This window comes from Chiloscyllium plagiosum, unplaced genomic scaffold, assembly GCF_037043375.1.
Source record: "Chiloscyllium plagiosum isolate Xiang-an unplaced genomic scaffold, Cpla_swu_hap1 HiC_scaffold_24, whole genome shotgun sequence".
Classification (NCBI taxonomy): Eukaryota; Metazoa; Chordata; class Chondrichthyes; order Orectolobiformes; family Hemiscylliidae; genus Chiloscyllium; species Chiloscyllium plagiosum.
Genome location: NW_028270162.1, coordinates 28,066,866 through 28,086,824, shown reverse-complemented (window position 1 = coordinate 28,086,824; position 19,959 = coordinate 28,066,866). Strand labels below are relative to the sequence as shown.

The window sequence follows — 19,959 nt, the reverse complement described above, 5'->3', positions numbered from 1 at the left end:
AATAATAAAGTACTCAATCTTGACCATACTAAGCACCACAACCAGCTGGGGAAGAGAACTCCCAAGATTCACAACCACCACTGAGTGAAGAGGTTTATCCTCGTCTGAGCCCCAAATGGCTGACCTCTAATCCTGAGATTATGACCCCTTAGTTCAACAAACCCTAGCCCAGAGAACGAACCTTTTAGCAATAAATTCTCTCAAGCCCATTTAACAGTTTTCCATGTTTCAATGAGGCACCCTCTGATACTGCGAAACTCCAGGGAGAAAGACCCATTCCACTCAATCTCCAGATATGACTTGTATCATTGTGCGGGACGATCAATCTTGGTAAGTGATCTGTTTTAGCTAGTGCTGTGATGTGGTTTGGGATCTGTATCATCTCTAGTTGCTTCAGTGAAGGGTGTGGAATGGGATTTCAAAACTCAGCTGCTTGAATTGAACTTTGGTTCATTGTTTCATTGCGTGAAGTAAATTTTAAAATTTGGCACTGCAGATGTATGTGGTAACTTAGTCATTATATTAGTTGACTCTGAGGAGCTCTACTGGTACAGTGGCGGTGTCACTATCTCTAAACCAGTAGGCCTAGGTTCACGTCCCATTGGCTCTGGGGGGGTGTCATAACATCTCTGAACAGGTTGATTAGAAATATCGATGTAAAAAATGACAATCGGGGAGAAGGTTTGGGTGCATATTACAAGGGGTCAATATTTTCACAGGGGCTGATGGAGCAGTGGAAGTATCCTTTCAGCTCTGAGAATGCAATTTGAATCCATCCCAGATGAATGGACTAAATTAACAAGTGAACATGGAAGATCTAGGAAACTGAGTGCAGGAAACAGCTCAAAATTCCTCATTTTAGAATTTTCAGGTGTGATGAGGAGAGGGATTACACAGAATTGGAGGCATTGTGGTACCAAGGAAAACAATGGCAGATGTTAGGAGGGATGTTACATGATTGGTGGTAAAGGCAGGTTTGGGTGGGGATGTGATTTCTGCTGTAAATGTAAATACTTCACGATTCAGAAAGGAAAGTTAGCTCGTTGTTGGAGCAGAGCTGAAATAGATTGTCTCCTCAGCTGAACATTGTAGGGCTACATATATATTCCATCTCCCAGCCCCTGAGTGATGTGGCAATAGCAGGAAAGTTGGGAAAATCAAATGAGATTGCCAGTGAAGAGCTTTCCATGCTGTGAGCAGTAAGTCCCATTTTCCAACCCAGCGCTGAATGAGATTCCAACCCAGTGAGATGAGATTCGCACCAGTGTGGAGCGAGAGGCCTATTAGCATGCATTAACGTCTCATTATTACACCACCCGCCTTATTGGTATGCAGTTTCCCAATCTCTCACCTGCCAGAGAGAAACTAGATGCTGACAATTCCCGACGAGAAAGGCAGAATGGTAATCCTGGTGATTCCAGCTCCCCCCTTGCTCGTCCAGACCTCCATCAATCATCAACATCTCAGGGTACACTCCATGGGCAGTGACCACATGCAACATCCCCCCCCACCCAACCCCACCCCCCCACCACCACCTACTCCATCCACCGGGACTTCCAAGTCCCTGAATGCAAAGCAAGGTGCAAATTTCTCCCTGCCCAACACGTCTGGGTCAATTGACAGGAATTGTGTGGGGTAGCTACAGACCGCCAACACTTAACCAGGTACACATCTGAGTTTTAAAAATGGCACTTGCGCCAGAAATCTTTTCAAGGTGCCAGCAGTGACCAGTATTTCCATGGGTGGGAATGTATGAGCAGGGCACCACAGTGACATAGAGTGTAGGTAATGAGGTGAGTTGGAGAAGATAACATGAGAGAATTCGCGAGGGCTCGCAGAGAGAAACCCACAAGGAAATTCACCAAAATTGACAATTTCTGGTAAAATTCAGCCCAGTGAATTGTAACTTGAGCATTCCAATGGGAAGTAGTTGAGCAAAAGCACCAGGAGCGGTATGCTCCAAGATTCCAGTAAGTGGCTGGGAGGTGTTGAATATCTGGCTGGGATGAGGATATTCAAGGTAATAGCTCAAGGGGAGAATCTTTCACTTAGATAATGAGTGCAGGCTGCCTTCTACACAAGGGATCTGAGAAAAGGCATACAAAAGTTCTACTAATCACAAACTAGACGTACGAGAGAAGGTGTGGCAGAGCCTTTGGTGCAAGGTCCAGTCAGTCACACACTGTGAACCAGGAACTGTTTCATCTGGAGGATTTATTGCAAGAGTTGCAACATACGTTTTGATGATCATTAAGACGCTGTTTATTTGAAGAGTCAGGTTATTCAGAAATAAATTAGAATAATGAATAGAAAAGATAAATCCCTAACCTGTCAGGTAACACTCAGCCTCTTGCCAAAAAGATTAACTTCTTCTTACATTGTCAACAAAAGAGAAAAATTACATGCAACAGTTGCCAAAGATCAGTGTGATGGAAAAGATCTTTCTCATAAATAAAGTGTTTTGAGAATTGCCTCTGCAAAATGGTTCATTGGAATTTACAAGCAGAAGAGCACTCTTGCAAGCGAAAGATCAATTGGATTGCTTAAAAATCAAATTCCAACATGTGTTATAAATTTGAAACCTTTAAAATCACCCGGTTCTGCAGCCAGTAATGTTCAGCTTCTAATCCCCAAAGAACGGTATTCTCTGAGAAATTGCTTGGTGAGGAACCTTTTTGTCCTGCATCACCGCTTCCTGCCAGCACTTCATGCAACAAAGAATAGATTAAAGCATACTCCAGATGCATCAGACCATTATTTTAAATTACAGCTCTACAATAGCTGCGCGGGAGAGCAGTCTGTACGCCCACATGTACCGCATCCTGTAAAGCTAATCATCTCCACCTCCACTGATGCTCAGAATTTTCACGCGTCTCTATGTCAGCCATCACTTTCACCAGTCAGATGAATGTCATTTAAATAAAGATTTCCAGATTGGAAGTTTCTCTGTCAGCTTGAAAATATGAAGATACACAAGTCTAAAAATTGTTGCAAGTTACAGGAAAAGAAATTGTGTGATTAACTGGTTGAAAATACGTTTCGAAATGCAGCTCATTCTCCTCAATGATATTTTGTTCCTGCAGCAGGCAGAGGGTAGTTTTCACTAAACCTGTGTACACTAACAGACTTGTCTGAATTCTGTGGTACAGTGGTCAACTGGAACAACACCATTTCTGCACTAACCATTCCAGGGGCTTTTGATCTTCGGGTCTCATATAATTTTGGCTTGTGGCATCACTAAGTCAAAAATGCTCCTGGAATATTGTTGCGTTTGAGTTCTGTATGTTGACAGGATAATGCCCCCTTTACACGGAAGCAGTTCTGGAAGAGTCCAGTGTGTGAGACCTGGCCATTTTTGATTGCAGGAGAGAATCTACCCTTTGGGGTAAGAAGTAGCTTACAGGGGCACTTGTCAGGCCTTGCTTGTGTTGAAGAGAGATGCCCAGCTTGGTGTCAACTGAACATGGACCTGCCCAGCTCCTTTTCCACCTATCCACTCCACCCTCTCCTCCCTGACCTGTCACCTTCATCTCCTCCCCCACTGACCTATTGTACTCTATGCTACTTTCTCCCCACCCCCACCCTCCCCTAGCTTATCTCTCCACGCTTCAGGCTCTCTGCCTTTATTCCTGATGAAGGACTTTTGCCCGAAACGTTGATTTTGCTGAAGCTCCTCGGATGCTGCCTGAACTGCTGTGCTCTTCCAGCACCATTGATCCAGAATCTGGTTTCCAGCATCTGCAGTCATTGTTTTTACCTTGTCAACTGAACGTGTCATGCTGGCAGCTGTAGAACTTGTCATTGTCAGCAAATCCCCCAAAAGAGTGGTTTCCACTTGTCATTTCAGCAGCAGTTCATTTGTAATTCTGAATTGTTCAGCCATCATTCAATCATAGAATGGTTACAGCACAAAAAGAGGCTATTTGGCCTGTCATGGCCATGCCAGCTCTCTGCAAGAGAAAATCAGCCAGCCGACTCAACACGGACATTCACTATAAGCCGGCTGACTCCCACAGCTACCTAGATTACACCTCCTCCCACCCTGCTCCCTGTAAAAATGCCATCCCATATTCCCAATTCCTTCGTCTCCGCCGCATCTGCTCCCAGGAGGACCAATTCCAATACTGAACAACCCAGACGGCCTCCTTCTTCAAGTACTGCAATTTCCCCTCAGAGGTGGTTGACGATGCTCTCCACCGCATCTCCTCCACTTCCCGCTGCTCCTTCCTTGAACCCCGCCCCTCCAATCGCCACCAGGACAGAACCCCACTGGTCCTCACCTACCACCCCACCAACCTCTAGATACATCGTATCATCCTTCGTCATTTCCGCCACAACCAAACAGACCCCACCACAAGGATATATTTCCGACCACTCCCTCCGCGACTCCCTTGTCAGGTCCACACCCCCCACCAACCGAACCTCCACTCCCGGCACCTTCCCCTGCAACCGCAAGAAATGCAAAACTTGTGCCCACACCTCCCCCCTCACTTCCCTCCAAGGCCCCAAGGGATCCTTCCATATCCATCACAAATTCACCTGACCCTCCACACAAATCATTTACTGCATCCGCTGCACCCGATGTGGCCTCCTCTACATTGGGGAGACAGGCTGGCTACTTGCGGAATGTTTCAGAGAACACCTCTGGGACACCTGCACTAACCAACCCAACCGCCCCGTAGCTGAACACTTTAACTCCCCCTCCCACTCCGCCAAGGACATGCAGGTCCTTGGCCTCTTCCATCGCTAGGCCATGGCAACACAACGTCTGGAGGAAGAGCGCCTCATCTTCCGCCTAGGAACCCTCCAACCACAAGGGGTGAATGCAGATTTCTCCAGCTTCCTCATTTCCCCTCCCCCCACCTTTTCTCAGTCCCAACCCTCGGACTCAGCACCGCCTTCTTGACCTGCAATCTTCTTCCCAACCTCTCCGCCCCTACCCCCTCTCCGGCCTATCACCCTCACCTTAACCTCCTTCCACCTATCGCATTCCCAACCCCCCTCCCCCAAGTCCCTCCTCCCTACCTTTTATCTTAGCCTGCTTGGCACACCTTCCTCATTCCTGAAGAAGGGCTTATGCCTGAAACGTCGATTCTCCCTGACCTGCTGCGCTTTTCCAGAAACACATTTTTAAGCTCTTCACAAGGTTTCCAAGTTTTATGTTGTTTGACAAGTTGCGAATTGTGCCCTGTACACTCAATCCTAGTTCATTGATATAAACTAACAAGAACAGTAGGCCCAAGCAACACCACTGTATATCTTGCTCTGATCCGAAATGCAGCTATTCAGCACAACTCTTACTTTCCTGACACCAGGCAATGTTGATCATAGCTGCCAATGTTGTTGGTATTCCATGGGCTTCAAAATTGCCAAATAGCCCATCATCTGGTGCTTTAATGATCGTTGGTTGGAAGTCCATGTCACAGCAACTGCATTAAACTCATCGAGCCTCTCTGTTCCTCAGCAAAAAAACTCAATCAAGTTCGTTAAGTGGAATTTATTTTTATCAGATGTATGAGAGTTTTACATAATTAATCCACACTTTTCCAAATGACTGTTAGCTTTGTTCCAGATCACTGTTTCCAAATGTTTCCCCAACTTGATGTTCAATTCATTGCAGCTGCTTGGTTTCTGCTTACAATCTGTTGTGAGCAAGGGTTGCTGTTCTGCAGCATGTTGCACCTTCCTTGTACCTACAAACAATTGGAAGGTCATACTTACTGCCTCTTCAATTCCAGCCCTTACTACCTCAACATCCTTAGATGCATCCATCTGATCACGGTGACATCTTTGACCTTCATACCAACAAGGCACCACAGCATCCCAGAGTCATGTCTGCAGCCACAGAAATGTTCTAACTTAGTATCACCTAGCAATATAACCTGTCTAATTTCTCACTGCCTTTTACTCAGCTATTGGTACAGCCAAGCCCCTCCCCCTGCCCATGGTGCAGTGGACTTGGCTATGGCTGCATTCCCAAAGATCCATTGATCTCACCAGTATTCAGAATTAGATACCAAGGTGGAGAGAAAGATGCATTTAAGAGACAGTGGTGTCTCTGGTAGTCACCCATTTCCTCTCTGTTCATCACTCTTTAGTCCTGGGGTGGCCACCTTTGAATTCCTTCTCTGTAAAATGGCTCACTCAGCTGCAAACCCCAAAATTTGATCGCCTGCAGCTGATCACGTGTCCTACACATACACTTTTCCAGAACACAGGAAGCAGACTGGAATTTCCATATGGTACGGGATGTGTATTTCAAGGGACTGAGGTGTGTACCATCCTTGTATTTGTTGGATTATTAACTAAATTAACAGAAGTAAAATTAAGACTAAAACAAAATATTTTCTGGCTGCTCACCAATCATTTCCTTTCAAAGTGCTGAGTATTTTGCCTCCCTCTCTCTTTCTCCCTCGCAAAACTTTACTTCAAAACAGATGCGAAAGATATCATGCACCCAAAAGGTGGTCTAGAGATAAAGCCTCTCTTCTGTCAGTGTTGATGCTAATGTCACTCTACTGTCATTTTTTGGATTTTTCCTGCACTTGATTAATTCTGACTCCTTTGCATCTGTTATTCAAGCTTATGGCACTTTTTTGAACCCTTGCTCTGTTCTCCCTGCTTAGCATTATAAAAGCAACTTTATTCTTAAACTGATGCATGGGCTTCTTTTTCAAGGTGTGGGTGATGTACAAGATAAAAGCTGAAACAATTGATACTGGCAGAGGAGCAAGCATAAATTCAGACAAGTGTAGCAGTAATGAATGCTGGATGAGAGCAGTTATCTGTAATAAAGCTGGGCTTCAGACTGAACAGTGAGACATGTTTTATAATGTTGAGAAATGTGCCATAATCTGCTCACTCATATTGATTTCTCTCCATGCCATACATTATGAAGTACCTGGACTCAAATAAGGAACTGGAAACTAATCAGAGTCTGAGTCAAAGGCAGTGTATTTTAATTAGTCCAAGGTGACCTATTTGAGAAACCAGTTTTTGCAATTCTCCAGCAATAACCTTAAGGAGATCAGTCAGTGCAAGTTATTTAAAGGAGGTGTAGTACAGCACCTGTTTATAAAATATAAATGAACCTGTTATAAAGGCGTGCTCAACTGCAGAGATGCACCAGCCAAATACACTGGGTGAAAATTGTACTTTTTAAAGGTTTAACACTGCATATTTTCTCATGCTTGATAGCACTTCCACAGATAATTTCGACATTTGATTCCTCTATATCACAACTATAAATGCCAGATGAAAATGAATCTTATTAGAGTAAATTTGCCTTGTTGGTTTTGAGTACCTGACTGTGTTTGTGCATGAATACGCAAACTATTGTTAGAATAATTCAGACCTCTGCAGTCCAAATTTGTAGCTTTGCACAACACAGATCAAACTGCTCCTTGCCCGGAAGATGCTGGGAAGCAAACACTTAGTGAAATGTAAGGTAGTTTTCTGCAACTGGAACATAGGAACATGGCAAATAGGAGCTGGAGTAAGCCATCCAACCCTTCAAACTTGTTCTGCAATTCAACTAGATGATGACTGATGTTCTACATCAACATCACCTTCCTGCTCTATCCCCATATTCCTTGATAACTTTCAATCTAAAAATCTAACAATCTCTAACAGACTCAATGACTGAGGGTCCACAGCCCTCTGGGGCAGAACATTTCAGATACCTACTATTCTCTGAATGAAGAAATGTCTGCCCCTAATGTAAAATAGCATACTACTTAGTCTGAGACTGTGTCACCTGGTTCTAGGCCTCCTAAGCAAGGGAATGAAGTATAGGGTCTAGCCCTAGTTATTGAAGCCTCAATACAATTAACACAGCTTTAATATTCAGATTCAAAAATGTAATAATCATGTATAAAAAGTAATGACAAAGGCTAATGGAACTTTAGCTGTGCTAACTATAGGACTGGAGTATAATATTTGGTCCAAGTGCATGAAACCCTGGTTAGAGTTAGAGCACATCTGGAGTTCTGGACACTTCTTCACAGAAAATTGGTGGTGGAATGTGTACAGTGCAGCTGATTAAAGTATGAGGAAAGATTATATAAATTCAGCTTGTATGCCTTGGAATACAAGAGATGAAAGGGTGATTTGATTGCCATGAAATATAGTGAGAAACAGGAATCTAGGACGCAGGGATATAATTTTAAAAACAAAGCTCAGCCATTCAGGAAGAAAACTAGGAAACACCTCTTCACTTTAACAGTAGAGGAAGTGTGGAGCTTTCTCCCACAAAGTGCAATATATATACACTTCAATTTATCACATTAAATTTTGGATGGACAGATTTTTATTCGCCTAGTAATTCACCTATAAATGATATGAAACCACAGCAGGACAAAGTTGAATACAATCAGCTGTGATCACATTGAAGTGTAGGACATGTTGGAGTGGCCGAATGGTCTGTACTTATTCCTGTGTTCCTATAGCTTGCATTTAGGTTTCCAATGCTCTTAGCATTTCTAAAGGCGCTACCACGTACACTGGACAGAGAGCATATCTTGAGCTTTGTCAGCCTGTATTGCAATGCTGCAAACATTGAAGACAGTCTTACCAGATAGATAACAATATTCTAAAGTTTTTGTGGCTTCTTTTGGTCTCCTGCTGTTGAGGCAATATCAATGCCTGTTATTGAGATGTCTGTTGAACTTATGGTTGCTAAAAAAAGTCTCAACCTCTTCCATATCTGAGTATTTTAGATTTTCTTTCCTTAAGTAACACACAGTAATGAGCTGTCTCAACAATTGTTTTTGTTATTTGCTTCTCTAGTGATTAAGTGGGATGATTATTTTTCTGAGGTTTGTATTGAATAAATAGTGCATCCTCGTTTATTCAAAAGTGACAATCTTTTAAGCCTTAAATTGCTTTGCACTTTTCTTCAGACTATTTTGTAGAGAAAGATGTGGTAGACTTGCAGATTTTATTTAAAAATTACAACTGCTGTCATGCACAGACAGTGCATCAATGGCACACATTTCCTTCATTGTCATAACATGTTAAAACCACTGCTGTTTATTTGTGTATACACGTATTTTGTACAATAATGTAGAATGTGGGTGAGGCAGCCTGTGTGTTGTGGTGTTACCTCATCTGCAATTGGCTGCAATATATTATCAGCAGTTCTGCTTTTTTTCAGTAGAAAGACTACCTGTTTCCATTGTCAAGACTAAAGCATACCCAATTGGAGTGTTTTTTTTCTTGGCATGACTAAAACCATAAAGCCAATTATTTCATTATACTTTTTGCAAGAGTAAGCCAGGCTTACTATTGCTTCCATTTTAAAACAGAGTTCATCAAGAAGCAAGAACAGTTTAAGAACAAAATTTAAATGATTGCAATTTGGATTCCAATCGGAGACCTGACTGGGGCTGTTATCTGGTCCAATCAGGGTGCCCTGGCTGACAGATAAAAAGAGGAGAGTCCTGGTGGTGGAAATTGAATAAAGTTTCGTGCACTTTGTGTCTTTCACTGTGTCTCACACCTGCACACACACACCATGGATGCTGGGGAATAAAATAAGCACTACCGCACTTAGGTGGTAGTGTGGGGGTTTAAAAAAAAAATAAACAGGAGATTCCCAAAAAAAAAATAAACAGGAGGGTGGAGGAAGGAGGGCAGATCTGAAGACCTCCTCGTGGGTCTGCTCCGGGGCCCGGCCAAACTGGCCATCAACAGGTCCAGGCAGCGGGCCGTGGAGGGGGTCGTTAGGGCCGACTGCCTGCCCCTCTTCCGCGACTACGAAAAAAAAAGAGGAGAGTCAGAGATAAGTAATCTAATCTAAAAACCTCTTAATGATATAATTGGTGCAATACTGAGAATTTGCTGTTTTATTCTCTGCTGTGAATTAACATTTTAAAACTGGTACAAAAAGGCAAGTCAAAACTACATTTAATGAAGTATTGGAAGAATCATTTGGAAGAGGACATAGGCTATACTTGCCTTTATTAGCTGAGGCGTACAGTGTAAGGGCATGGGAGGTTATGATGGAACTGTTTAAAACTGGGTTAGGTCACAACCAGAGTATTGTGTGCAGTTCTGGAATCCACATTATGTGATAGAATGGAAGAGGGCACAGAGGATAGTGACCAGAATGTTGCCTGGGTTAGAGAAATTCAGTTATGAAGAGAGATTGGACAAGTTGGAGTTGTTTTTGAAACAACCCCACAGAGGCTGGTATCCCGTTACCAAGTCACCATTTATTAACACTTGAACAGCCCTTGCCTCTAATACTACCTCTTCAGAGTCAGCTCTCAGTGTACCAAAATCTCTGACTCTCCTCTTTTTATCTGTCAGCCAGGGCACCCTGATTGGACCAGATTAACAGCCCCAGTCAGGAAACTCATATTCTATGAGGTCCATCTGGCTGACCTCATTACAATCACTACAGTTTCTCTCTCAGCAGAGGAGACTGAGAGGCGACATAACTGAGATGTGTGGTATAGTTAAGATAGATAGGAAGTAATTTTGATGGAGGGATCAATGGCTGGGGGCATAGATTTAAAGTAAGGGATTGGAGGTTTATACAGGAGGTATGAGGAAAATGTTTTTCAATCAGTGGATTGAAGGGCAGAGTCTAGAAGCAGAAACTCTCATAACATTTAAGAAGTAATTAGATGTGCACTTGGGATACCAAGATATACAAGGCCTGGCCAAATGCTGAAAAAATGGGATTAGAATAGTTATAGAGTCAGAGAGTCATGCAGCACAGAAACAGACCCTTCAGTCCAACCAGTCCATTATCCCAGACTAAATTAGTTGTGTCTTGTTTTTGACCGGCACGGACATGATGGGCCAAAGGGCCTTTCTCAGTGCTGCAGCTCTCTATGACTAATCACCCTGAAACAAACCTTAGTTATAGGATAAACCTCCAACTGTCTAGCTCTAATTTTAACCACTTCCCTTATCCCTATCGCTATCTTTTGCTTTCTAAAGTTAACACATGCACAAAATGGAGCTCGAACAATCAGGTGTTGATGAATTTTGTTCCCTTAGCACTGATGTATCTCCCTCCCTCGTTACATGCTTAGTCCAAACGATGCTCTGCAGTTTTGACATCTTGTGGGATTCCTAGTTAAGCTTCAGGATACATAGCTCTTACATTTTTAAAGTTGAAAAGTGTGGTGCTAGAAAAGCACAGCAGGTCAGGCAACATCCGAGGATCAGGAGAGTGGATATTTCAGGCATAAGCCCTTCATCAGGAATGTGGAGGGGGAAGGGGGCTGAGAGATAAATAGGAGGGTGGGGATAGGGCTGGAGGGAAGGTAGGTGGTTGCGGATGGGGGGGTGATTGTGATAGGTCGGTGGGGAGGTTGGAGCAGATAGGTGGGAAGGAAGATGGACAGGTAGGACAGGTCAAAAGGGCAGTGCCGAGTTGGAGGGTTGGATCTGGGATGAGGTGAGGAAGGGGAGATTGGAAACTGGTGAAGTCGACGATGATGCAGTCTGGTTGGACATTTTTATGACTATTATTGTTACTTGACTTCATTCTTAATCCATCCACCAGAAAAAAAGCATTTATCCATCCCACTGTCAGGGCTAGAAGATTTCATTAATACTTTCCTAGCCTGCCTACTGAACGTCATCTGACTTTTTCAAAAATCTACTGTGTGAATCCTTCAGATTGCCCAAACCTATTGATCTATACAGCTCTCTCAATCCTAAAGTATCTCATTCAAAGTCCTCTTAACAGCCGTACACCCATGCTCTCTGGCCGCCACATATTGGCCTTTTACATGTCTTTTGATCCCCTCCATCCCATGACACCAAAGAGGAAAGATCCTTCGTCACGTGTGCTCTATCTGCCTTTCTTGACTCCTTTGCCCCATTACTGCTCTCTAACTGTAGCAATTTCTGTAAACCTGTCTCTTTGAAAAAAATTAAGTCTTACAAGGAGGTTATATATTTTTCATTTTTCTTATGGGGACATTTTTATGTTAAATGCCAATGCAAATGCAAGTTCTTTCCTATAAACCACTGAGGCTGAACGTAAAAAAAATTTTTACTTTTGTGTCATTCATATTCATTTTGTCAAGTGCAAGAAAAATGATCTCTCTCACAGTATGCTATTCTTGTAACCCATGAGCTCCATATGCTCCTCCTCAGTGTGGCTACATTTGGTTGAATCAAAATGATGGATAATTCATTGCCACTGATTGGCAACATTATCTGAAGAATGTCAAAGCCTTCTGCTGCGTCAGTGGGGGACTGAGTGTCTCCAGTTGTCTGCTCCAGTAATATGTCAGTAAGATTTGTCATTCCTGCAGAAATTGGGCCTAACCAAGTACAATTTGTGGAACCCACAGTTGGTCAGCTAAAGATCAGAGGCTGATCTGAAAAACAGTCTGAACCTAAAAAGCCCACACATTGAAAGTAATCTCCAATGTCATCAGAACCTAAGGGATAAGAATAGAGTCCCCTTTCTTTATTTGTATTACTTCAGTTCCCCAATTGCACCAGTAATTTGCACATTTTAGTTTTAACATAGTTTTTGGACTAGTATTTATTTTCTGTTCCTAATAGCATTTGAGAAAGTGGTGGTGAACCACATGCCTGAACTGCTGCAGTCCGTTTGGTATATGTAGACCCACAGTGCTGTCAGGGAGGGAGTTTTAGGATTTTCACCCATTAACCATGAAAGAAAGGTGACAGATTTCCAAATCAGGATGGTGGGTGACATGAGGGGAGTTTGGAATGTTGCTCCATTGGACTTGTTGCCTTTGTAAATTCTCGAGGTCATAAGTTTGGAAGGTGCTTGTTGAAGGGTGTTTGAGTTGCTGCGGTGTATCTGACATACACAGTACACACTGCAGTCACAGTGTACCGATGGTGGAGGCAATGAGTCTTTACGATGGTAAATAGGGCTCTGTGTACGAGATGGTCTGCTGCAGTCATCCAGGCAATTAGAAAATATGCCATCACCTTGCTGATTTGTGCCTTGCAGGTGGTGCAAACTTTAGGGAATCAGGAAATGAGTTCCTTTACTGGACTCGTAGTCTCTGAACTGCTCTTGTTGCTGTGATATTGATGTGACTGGTCCAGCTAAATGTCTGATCAGTGGTAATCCCTGAGAGTGTTGATTGTGGGAGATAGTGATAGTCATGCTCGTGATGCCAAGGAATGATGGCTAGAATTTGTCCTTTTGCAGGTGGTCATTGCCTGAGACAGGTCTGTTGAGAATGTAACTTGGTATTTATTTGCAGACTATTTGCAGGCTGCACTGGTTCACTGTAAAATCGGAAGGAATTTTATTGCAGCTTGCAGATCCTGTGAATTGGAGTGTAAATGGACCACTTCAGTGTAAAAGTTGTACCAGTCTTGTCTACTTTGTTGTATTCTAATCTTGCTTCATCCTTTCTGTACCATGCAATAAAAAAAGGTGTGGTTCATGCTGGAATCTTCTATCTCATTAGTCTGCAACTCCTACGAACTGAAATAACTGATCTGATGAATCCTGTAAGTATTCCTACTAAAATATAGCTGCAATTTTCCAATAGAATCTAATAGAATAATTGCAGTTATTATTCATTTGCAGGATTCTAATTTTCAAATTTCCTGAGATTTAGTCAGTACTGAAATGCAGAAGTAACTTGCTCTAAATATCTATGTAGTATGAGAAGAAAATAGAACACTTGTGAACTAAATTTTCACGTTTTCCTTGATTAGTCTAGCACTCAAGTTTATGTTTTAAAGTTGCTCTCAGGAGCTGGTCACTGCTCATTAGTTACAGCCAATGTTGCTCATAATCTGGGTGTAGGTTTGCTTGTTGAGTTGGAAGGTTCATTTTCAGACATTTCATCACCATACTAGGTAACATCTTCAGTGATCCTCCGGATGAAGCACTGCTGATGTTTCATGATTTCTATTTATATGTTTGGGTTTCTTTGGGTTGGTGATGTCATTTCCCATGGTGATTCATTTCCTGTTCTTTTCTCGGGGGGTGGTAAATGGGTCCAAGTCAATGTGTTTGTTGATAGAGTTCCGGTTGGACATGCATGAGAATTCCTAGAAGCATGGCATTCTAACCGGAAATCTATCAACAAACACATTGACTTGGATCCCATTTACCAGCCCCTGAGAAAAAGAACAGGAAATGACATCACCACAAAAATGACATTACCAACCCAAATAAACCCTAATATGTAAAATAGAAAGCAGGAAACATCAGCAGTGCTTTGTTCGGAGGCTCACTAAAGATGTTACCTAGTATGGTGACGAAACGTCTGAAAATGAACCTTCTAGCTTAGCAAGCAAACCTACATCCAGAACCTCAACCTGAGCTACAAATCTCAAAACTCATTGCCCATAATCCTTGTGAGGGACATGGTTCCTCACAAGGATTATTGTGAGGAATTCCAGGATTGGAACTACATGTCCAAGTTACATGTCTAAGCTTGGAGGTACTTGTAGGGGACCTTGAAGTCATTGGTTTTGCTACTGTTGTTAAAGACAGGAGGTGCTATTAAACCGAGCTCAGCGTGTTGGTGCAATACATCCTCTAGGCAGAACACACTGAAGCCCTAGTTACCATGAAGAATGTGGTAGTGAGCTGCTTTCTTGAACCACTGTTTCCACTGAGGTAATAGATAGATCCTGAGGCCAGTGATCAATGTACTCATAAAACAGACTGCTCTGTTGTAAGTGGTTTTGAGCTTCCAGATGTCATTGCAGCTACAAGTAGAAACATTAGATCAACACCAACTAGTTTACGTTCATAGCTGTGTTTTCACTGCTTGTTCTTGTTTGTACACATGCAAAGCAATATACCTATTTCTTTGCTAAACAGGTTGACTTCAATCTAGATGCCCTTTTGAAGACTCAAGTGACCAAGGGTTGGTTTAGATTGTTGCCTTTTGAAAAAAATGAAGACGATGAAGGGTAAGTAGTTCCTGTTAATTCGTGGCTTTGGAATTCTGCTGTCACATGTAGATGATTATGTTTTAGCCATAAGGCATGTATACCATTATAACCTTGTCACAAAGCTAAGTGGCACAACTTGCACATGGCTGGTAACAGGTGAACTTCAAAATACGGTCAGCGATATTATTGTGTGAACAAATTCTTTTCAAAAGGTGAGTAATCCATGTTGGATCAAATGGAATTCAACTGTTTCTATGAACTAAATGCATTTGATCCAATAATTCCACCTCTTTTTGGTTAATTTCAATCTCCAGTTTCATGCCTTGTATCAAAGCCATCTGTCTCTATGTTAATCAGTAGCATACCTCATTTCTTGATTTTTAACGGTTCATTCATGGAATGTGGGCAATGTAGATTAGGCCAGTAATTATTGCTCATCCCTAGTTACCATGAAGATGTTGGTAGTGAGCTGCTTTTTAGAACCATTGCATTCAATGGGGTGTTGTTTGGCACACTGCGTTGGGAGTGTAGTTCCAGGATTTTGACCCAGTGACCATGAATGAACAACAGTACATTTCCAATTCAAGATGACACGTTGCTTGGAAAGAAATGTTTGAGTTCCCAAGCATTCAAAGTTACTCCTTTGAAAGTACCATCTGATAGCTCTGTTGATGATTTCTTACATAACTATGGTAATAATTGAGAGAAATTGATAGGGCAGTAACTGTCAGGGCTGGACTTACCCTATTTTTGGAAACATGACATACTGGGGAAATCTTCCACATTGTCTAGTAGATGTCAATGTTGTAGGTGTACTATGAACAACTTGGCTTCGGATATGGCTAGTTCCAGAACACAAATCCTCAATGCTATTGCCAGAATGTTGTCAGGCCCCTTTGCTTTTGCAGTATCCAGTGTCTTTAGTCATGTCTTGATAACATATGGAGTGAACCAAAATGTACAGGGCATTGATGAGGCCACTTTTAGAATTTTGTGTGTAATTCTGGTCTCCTTCCTATTGGAAAGATGTCATGAAACTCAAAAGTGTCAGAAAAGATTTATAAGCATTTAACCAGGGTTGGAGGATTTGAGCTATAGGGAGATGCTGAATAGGCTGGAGTTGTTTTTCCTTGAGCATCAGAGACTGAAGGGTGTCCTTATAGAGGTTTATAAAATCATGATGGGCATAGATAGGGTAAATAAACAAGGTCTTTGGGGTGGAGGAGTCCAGAACTAGAGGGCATAGATTTAGGGTGAGAGGGGAACGATATAAAAGGGACCTAAGGGGCAACTTTTTCATGAAAGGGGTGGTGCGTATATGGAATGAGTTGCCAGAGGAAGTGGTGGAGGCTGGTATAATTACAACATTTCAAAAGTATCTGGATGGGTATATGAATAGGAAGGGTTTAGACGGATATGTGCCACATGCTGGCAAATGGGACTAGATTAGGTTGGGATATCTGGTTGACATGAATGAGTTGGACCAAAGGGTCTGTTTCCATGCTGTACATCTCTATGACTCTATGACCGTAAGTGGGTCATTCTGCCCATCAAGTTTGCACCACAATGATCTACTTCTCAAACCCATTCTCCTGCCTTCTCCTCGGAACCCGTGGGCCCCTTACTAATCGAGAACCTATCTATCTCTGTCTTAAATACAGTCAGCCTTCTGTGACAATGAGCTCCAAAGATTCACCACCCTCTGAATGAAGAAATTCCTCCTCATCTCAGATGGATCAAATACCTAGCATATTTGATTGAAGATGGATGCAAATGCTTCAGCCTTGTCTTTTTTGCACAGATGAGCTGGGCTCCTCTATTAATGAGGATGGGATATATGTGGAGCCTCCTCCCTCAATGAATTCCTTAATTGTCCACTATTATTTACATTTGGGTGTGGCAGGATTGCAGAACTTAGTTTGTTGAACTAATTTATTCTGTTTGATTTCCAATAGTTTCTTCCAGGTGCCTATTACCATGAGTATAAAACCATCAACCTACTTAACATGATACTTGATTTAATTCTAATTCTGCACGATTTCTCCGAATTTTTGAATCCTTCAGATTGTGAACAATTTCAACCACTTTTTAATTGGCAGAGAAATGTGAGCAATGCAGTCCCATTTCCATCAGGCATGACCAGTGAGCAAGGCCTTGTGTTGGGAACATATTCTTGTAGAATCATCCCGTATGTATCTTCTTTGACTTTCATAGTGACATTTATACTCAACACCCCAGAAAAGGTATAATTAGTCTTATTCAGAATAACACCATCAGCTCATCATCACCTTTTCTCTCTATTTAAACTCTGTTCCTCTGCTAATCAAACCTATTGTATGCTTGCCTTTCATGAAATTGGACAGGTATTTTTTGTCTGCTATTCTCCTAACAAGAATAGGATAATTCTGCAAAACTGAATCCATCCCTTTTTCACTTGAAATGATACTAAAGTTGTTCTCTTTGGAGCAAAAGGGATCTTGGAGAAATTTATTGGAGTTGTACAAGACACCGACAGCTCAACAAGGGAAGGCTGTCCCATTAGTTGATGGCACAAGAATTAGGTGACCCGGGTTTCTTAAAAAAAAGTTGGATGGGCACTTGAGAGAAAGTGCAGATAGAAAGGGGGAATGGGACGGATTGCTCTATAAAGGCACACTATGGGTCTAGGGGCAGAATGGCCTCCTTTCATATTGTTATGGGTCTTTGACCAAATGGTTTAAAAGAATAGCATCTTCGAGGTTTTATTGTCTGGGTTGTTTTGGGGTCCTGCTGGAGTAATTTTCCATTGGAATACTCTGTAAAGCTTCTGGGAAATTGTATGAATGAAATTTATAATCACTAAGTGATTCTGAACCCAATTGGTTTAAACAGGAAAGGTGATTCTCTAAGCTTGCCTAGCTGATGGGGAGTGCCTCCAGTGAGGAGTGCATGTTGAAATACAGGTGCAGACAATGTACTACTTTCCCGTCATTACTTCAAATGGTCAGAAGCAGTTTTCTAATATTTCCAGTCACTGGGTGAGGCTGGCTGTAAAACCTCAAAATTTCCTCCATGGAGCCATATTTATGTTTTGGACTGTGATACATTAAAGGTGACATTTTAATAGAAACATAGGAAAATGAATAGGCCATTCAATGCCTCAATCCTGTTTTGTCACTGAAAGTAAATCACTAGACAATAGACAATAGGAGCAGGAGTAGGCCATTTTGCCCTTCGAGCCAGCACCACCATTCATTATGATCATGGCGGATCATCCACAATCAGTATCCTGTTCCTGCCTTATCTCCATAACCTTTGATTCCACTACCTTAAAGAGCTACATCCATCTCTTTCTTAAAAGTATCCGGAGACTTGATCTCCATTGCCTTCTGGGGCAGAGCATTCCATACATCCACCACTCTCTGGATGAAGAAGTTTCTCCACAACTCTGTTCTAAATGCCCTACCCCTTATTTTTAAACTGTGACCTCTGGTTCTGAACTCACCCATCAGCAGAAACATGCTTCCTGCCTCCAGAGTGTCCAATCCTTTAATAATCTTATACGTCTCAATCAGAACTCCTCTCATTCTTCTACACTCAAGTGTATACAAGCCCAGTCGCTCCAATCTTTCAACAAATGATAGTCCCGTCATCCAGGAATTAACCTCCTGAACCTACACTGCACACTCTCAATAGCCAGAATGTCCTTCCTCAAATTTGGAGACCAAAACTGCACACAATACTCCAGATGTGGTCTCACCAGGGCCCTGTACAGCTGCAGAAGGACCTCTTTGCTCCTATACTCCATTCCTCTTGTTATGAAGGCCAGTATGTCATTAGCTTTCTTCACTGCCTGCTGTACCTGCATGCTTGCTTTCATTGACTGGTGTACAAGAACACCTAGATCTCGTTGTACTTCCCCTTTACCTAACTTGACTCCATTTAGATAGTAATCTGTCTTCCTGTTCTTGCCACCAAAGTGGATAACCACACATTTATCCTCATTAAACTGCATCTGCCATGTATCTGTCCACTCACCTAGCCTGTCCAGGTCACCCTGTATTCTATTAACATCCTCCTCACATTTCACCCTGCCACCCAGCTTTGCGTCATCAGCAAATTTGCTAATATTACTTTTAATGCCTTCATCTATATCATTAAGGTATATTGTAAACTGCTGTGGTCCTAGCATTGAACCTTGTGGTATTCCACTGGTCACTGCCTGCTTTTCTGAAAGGGACCCATTTATCACTACTCTTTGCTTCCTGTCAGTCAGCCAATTTTCTATCCAAGTCAGTATTTTGCCCTCAATACCATGTGCCCTAATTTTGCTCACTAATCTCCTATGTGGGACTTTATCAAAGGCTTTCTGAAAGTCCAGGTATACTACATCCACTGCCTCTCCCTTGTCCATCTTCATAGTTAAAGCCTCAAAAAATTCCAGAAGGTTAGTCAAGCACGATTTTCCCTTCGTAAATCCATGCTGACTCTGACCTATCCTGTTACTGCTATCCAAATGAGTCGTTAATTCAGCTTTTATAATTGACTCCAGCATCTTTCCCACCACTGATGTCAGGCTAACTGGTTTAAAATTCTCTGTTTTCTCTCTCCCTCCCTTCTTGAAAAGTGGGACAACATTAGCCACCCTCCAATCCATAGGAACTGATTATGAATTGATAGAACATTGGAAATTGATTACCAATGCATCCACGATTTCTAGAGCCACCTCCTTAAGTACCCTGGGAATCAGACCATTAGGTCCCGGCCTCTTATCAGCCTTCAGACCTAACAGTCTATCCAACACCATTTCCTGCCTAATATAATTCCTTTCAGTTCATCCATTACACTAGGTCCTTCAGCCACTACTACATCTGGGAGATTGCTTGTGTCTCCCCCAGTGAAGACAGATCCAAAGTACCTATTCAACTCTTCTGCATTTTGCTTGTTCCCCATAATAAATTCACCCATTTCTGTCTTTAAGAGCCCAATTTTAGTCTTAACCATTTGTTTTCTTTTCATACCCCAAAAAGCTTTTGCTATCCTCCCTTATATTTTTGGCCAGTTTGCCTTCGTACCTCATTTTTTTCTCTGCGTATTGCCTTTTTG

At 42.2% G+C, this 19,959-nt stretch overlaps 1 protein-coding gene across 2 annotated transcripts in view; it reads left to right on the top strand.

Annotated features, from left to right (window-relative positions):
• Window positions 1-19,959, top strand: part of rasal1a (RAS protein activator like 1a (GAP1 like)) — a 271,746-nt gene that overhangs the window by 112,442 nt on the left and 139,345 nt on the right. For both annotated transcript variants that reach the window (XM_043715652.2, XM_043715650.2), the window contains exon 8: window positions 14,801-14,892. In XM_043715652.2, coding sequence (XP_043571587.1) covers window positions 14,801-14,892 — 92 coding nt within the window. The remainder of the gene's footprint in view (window positions 1-14,800; window positions 14,893-19,959) is intronic.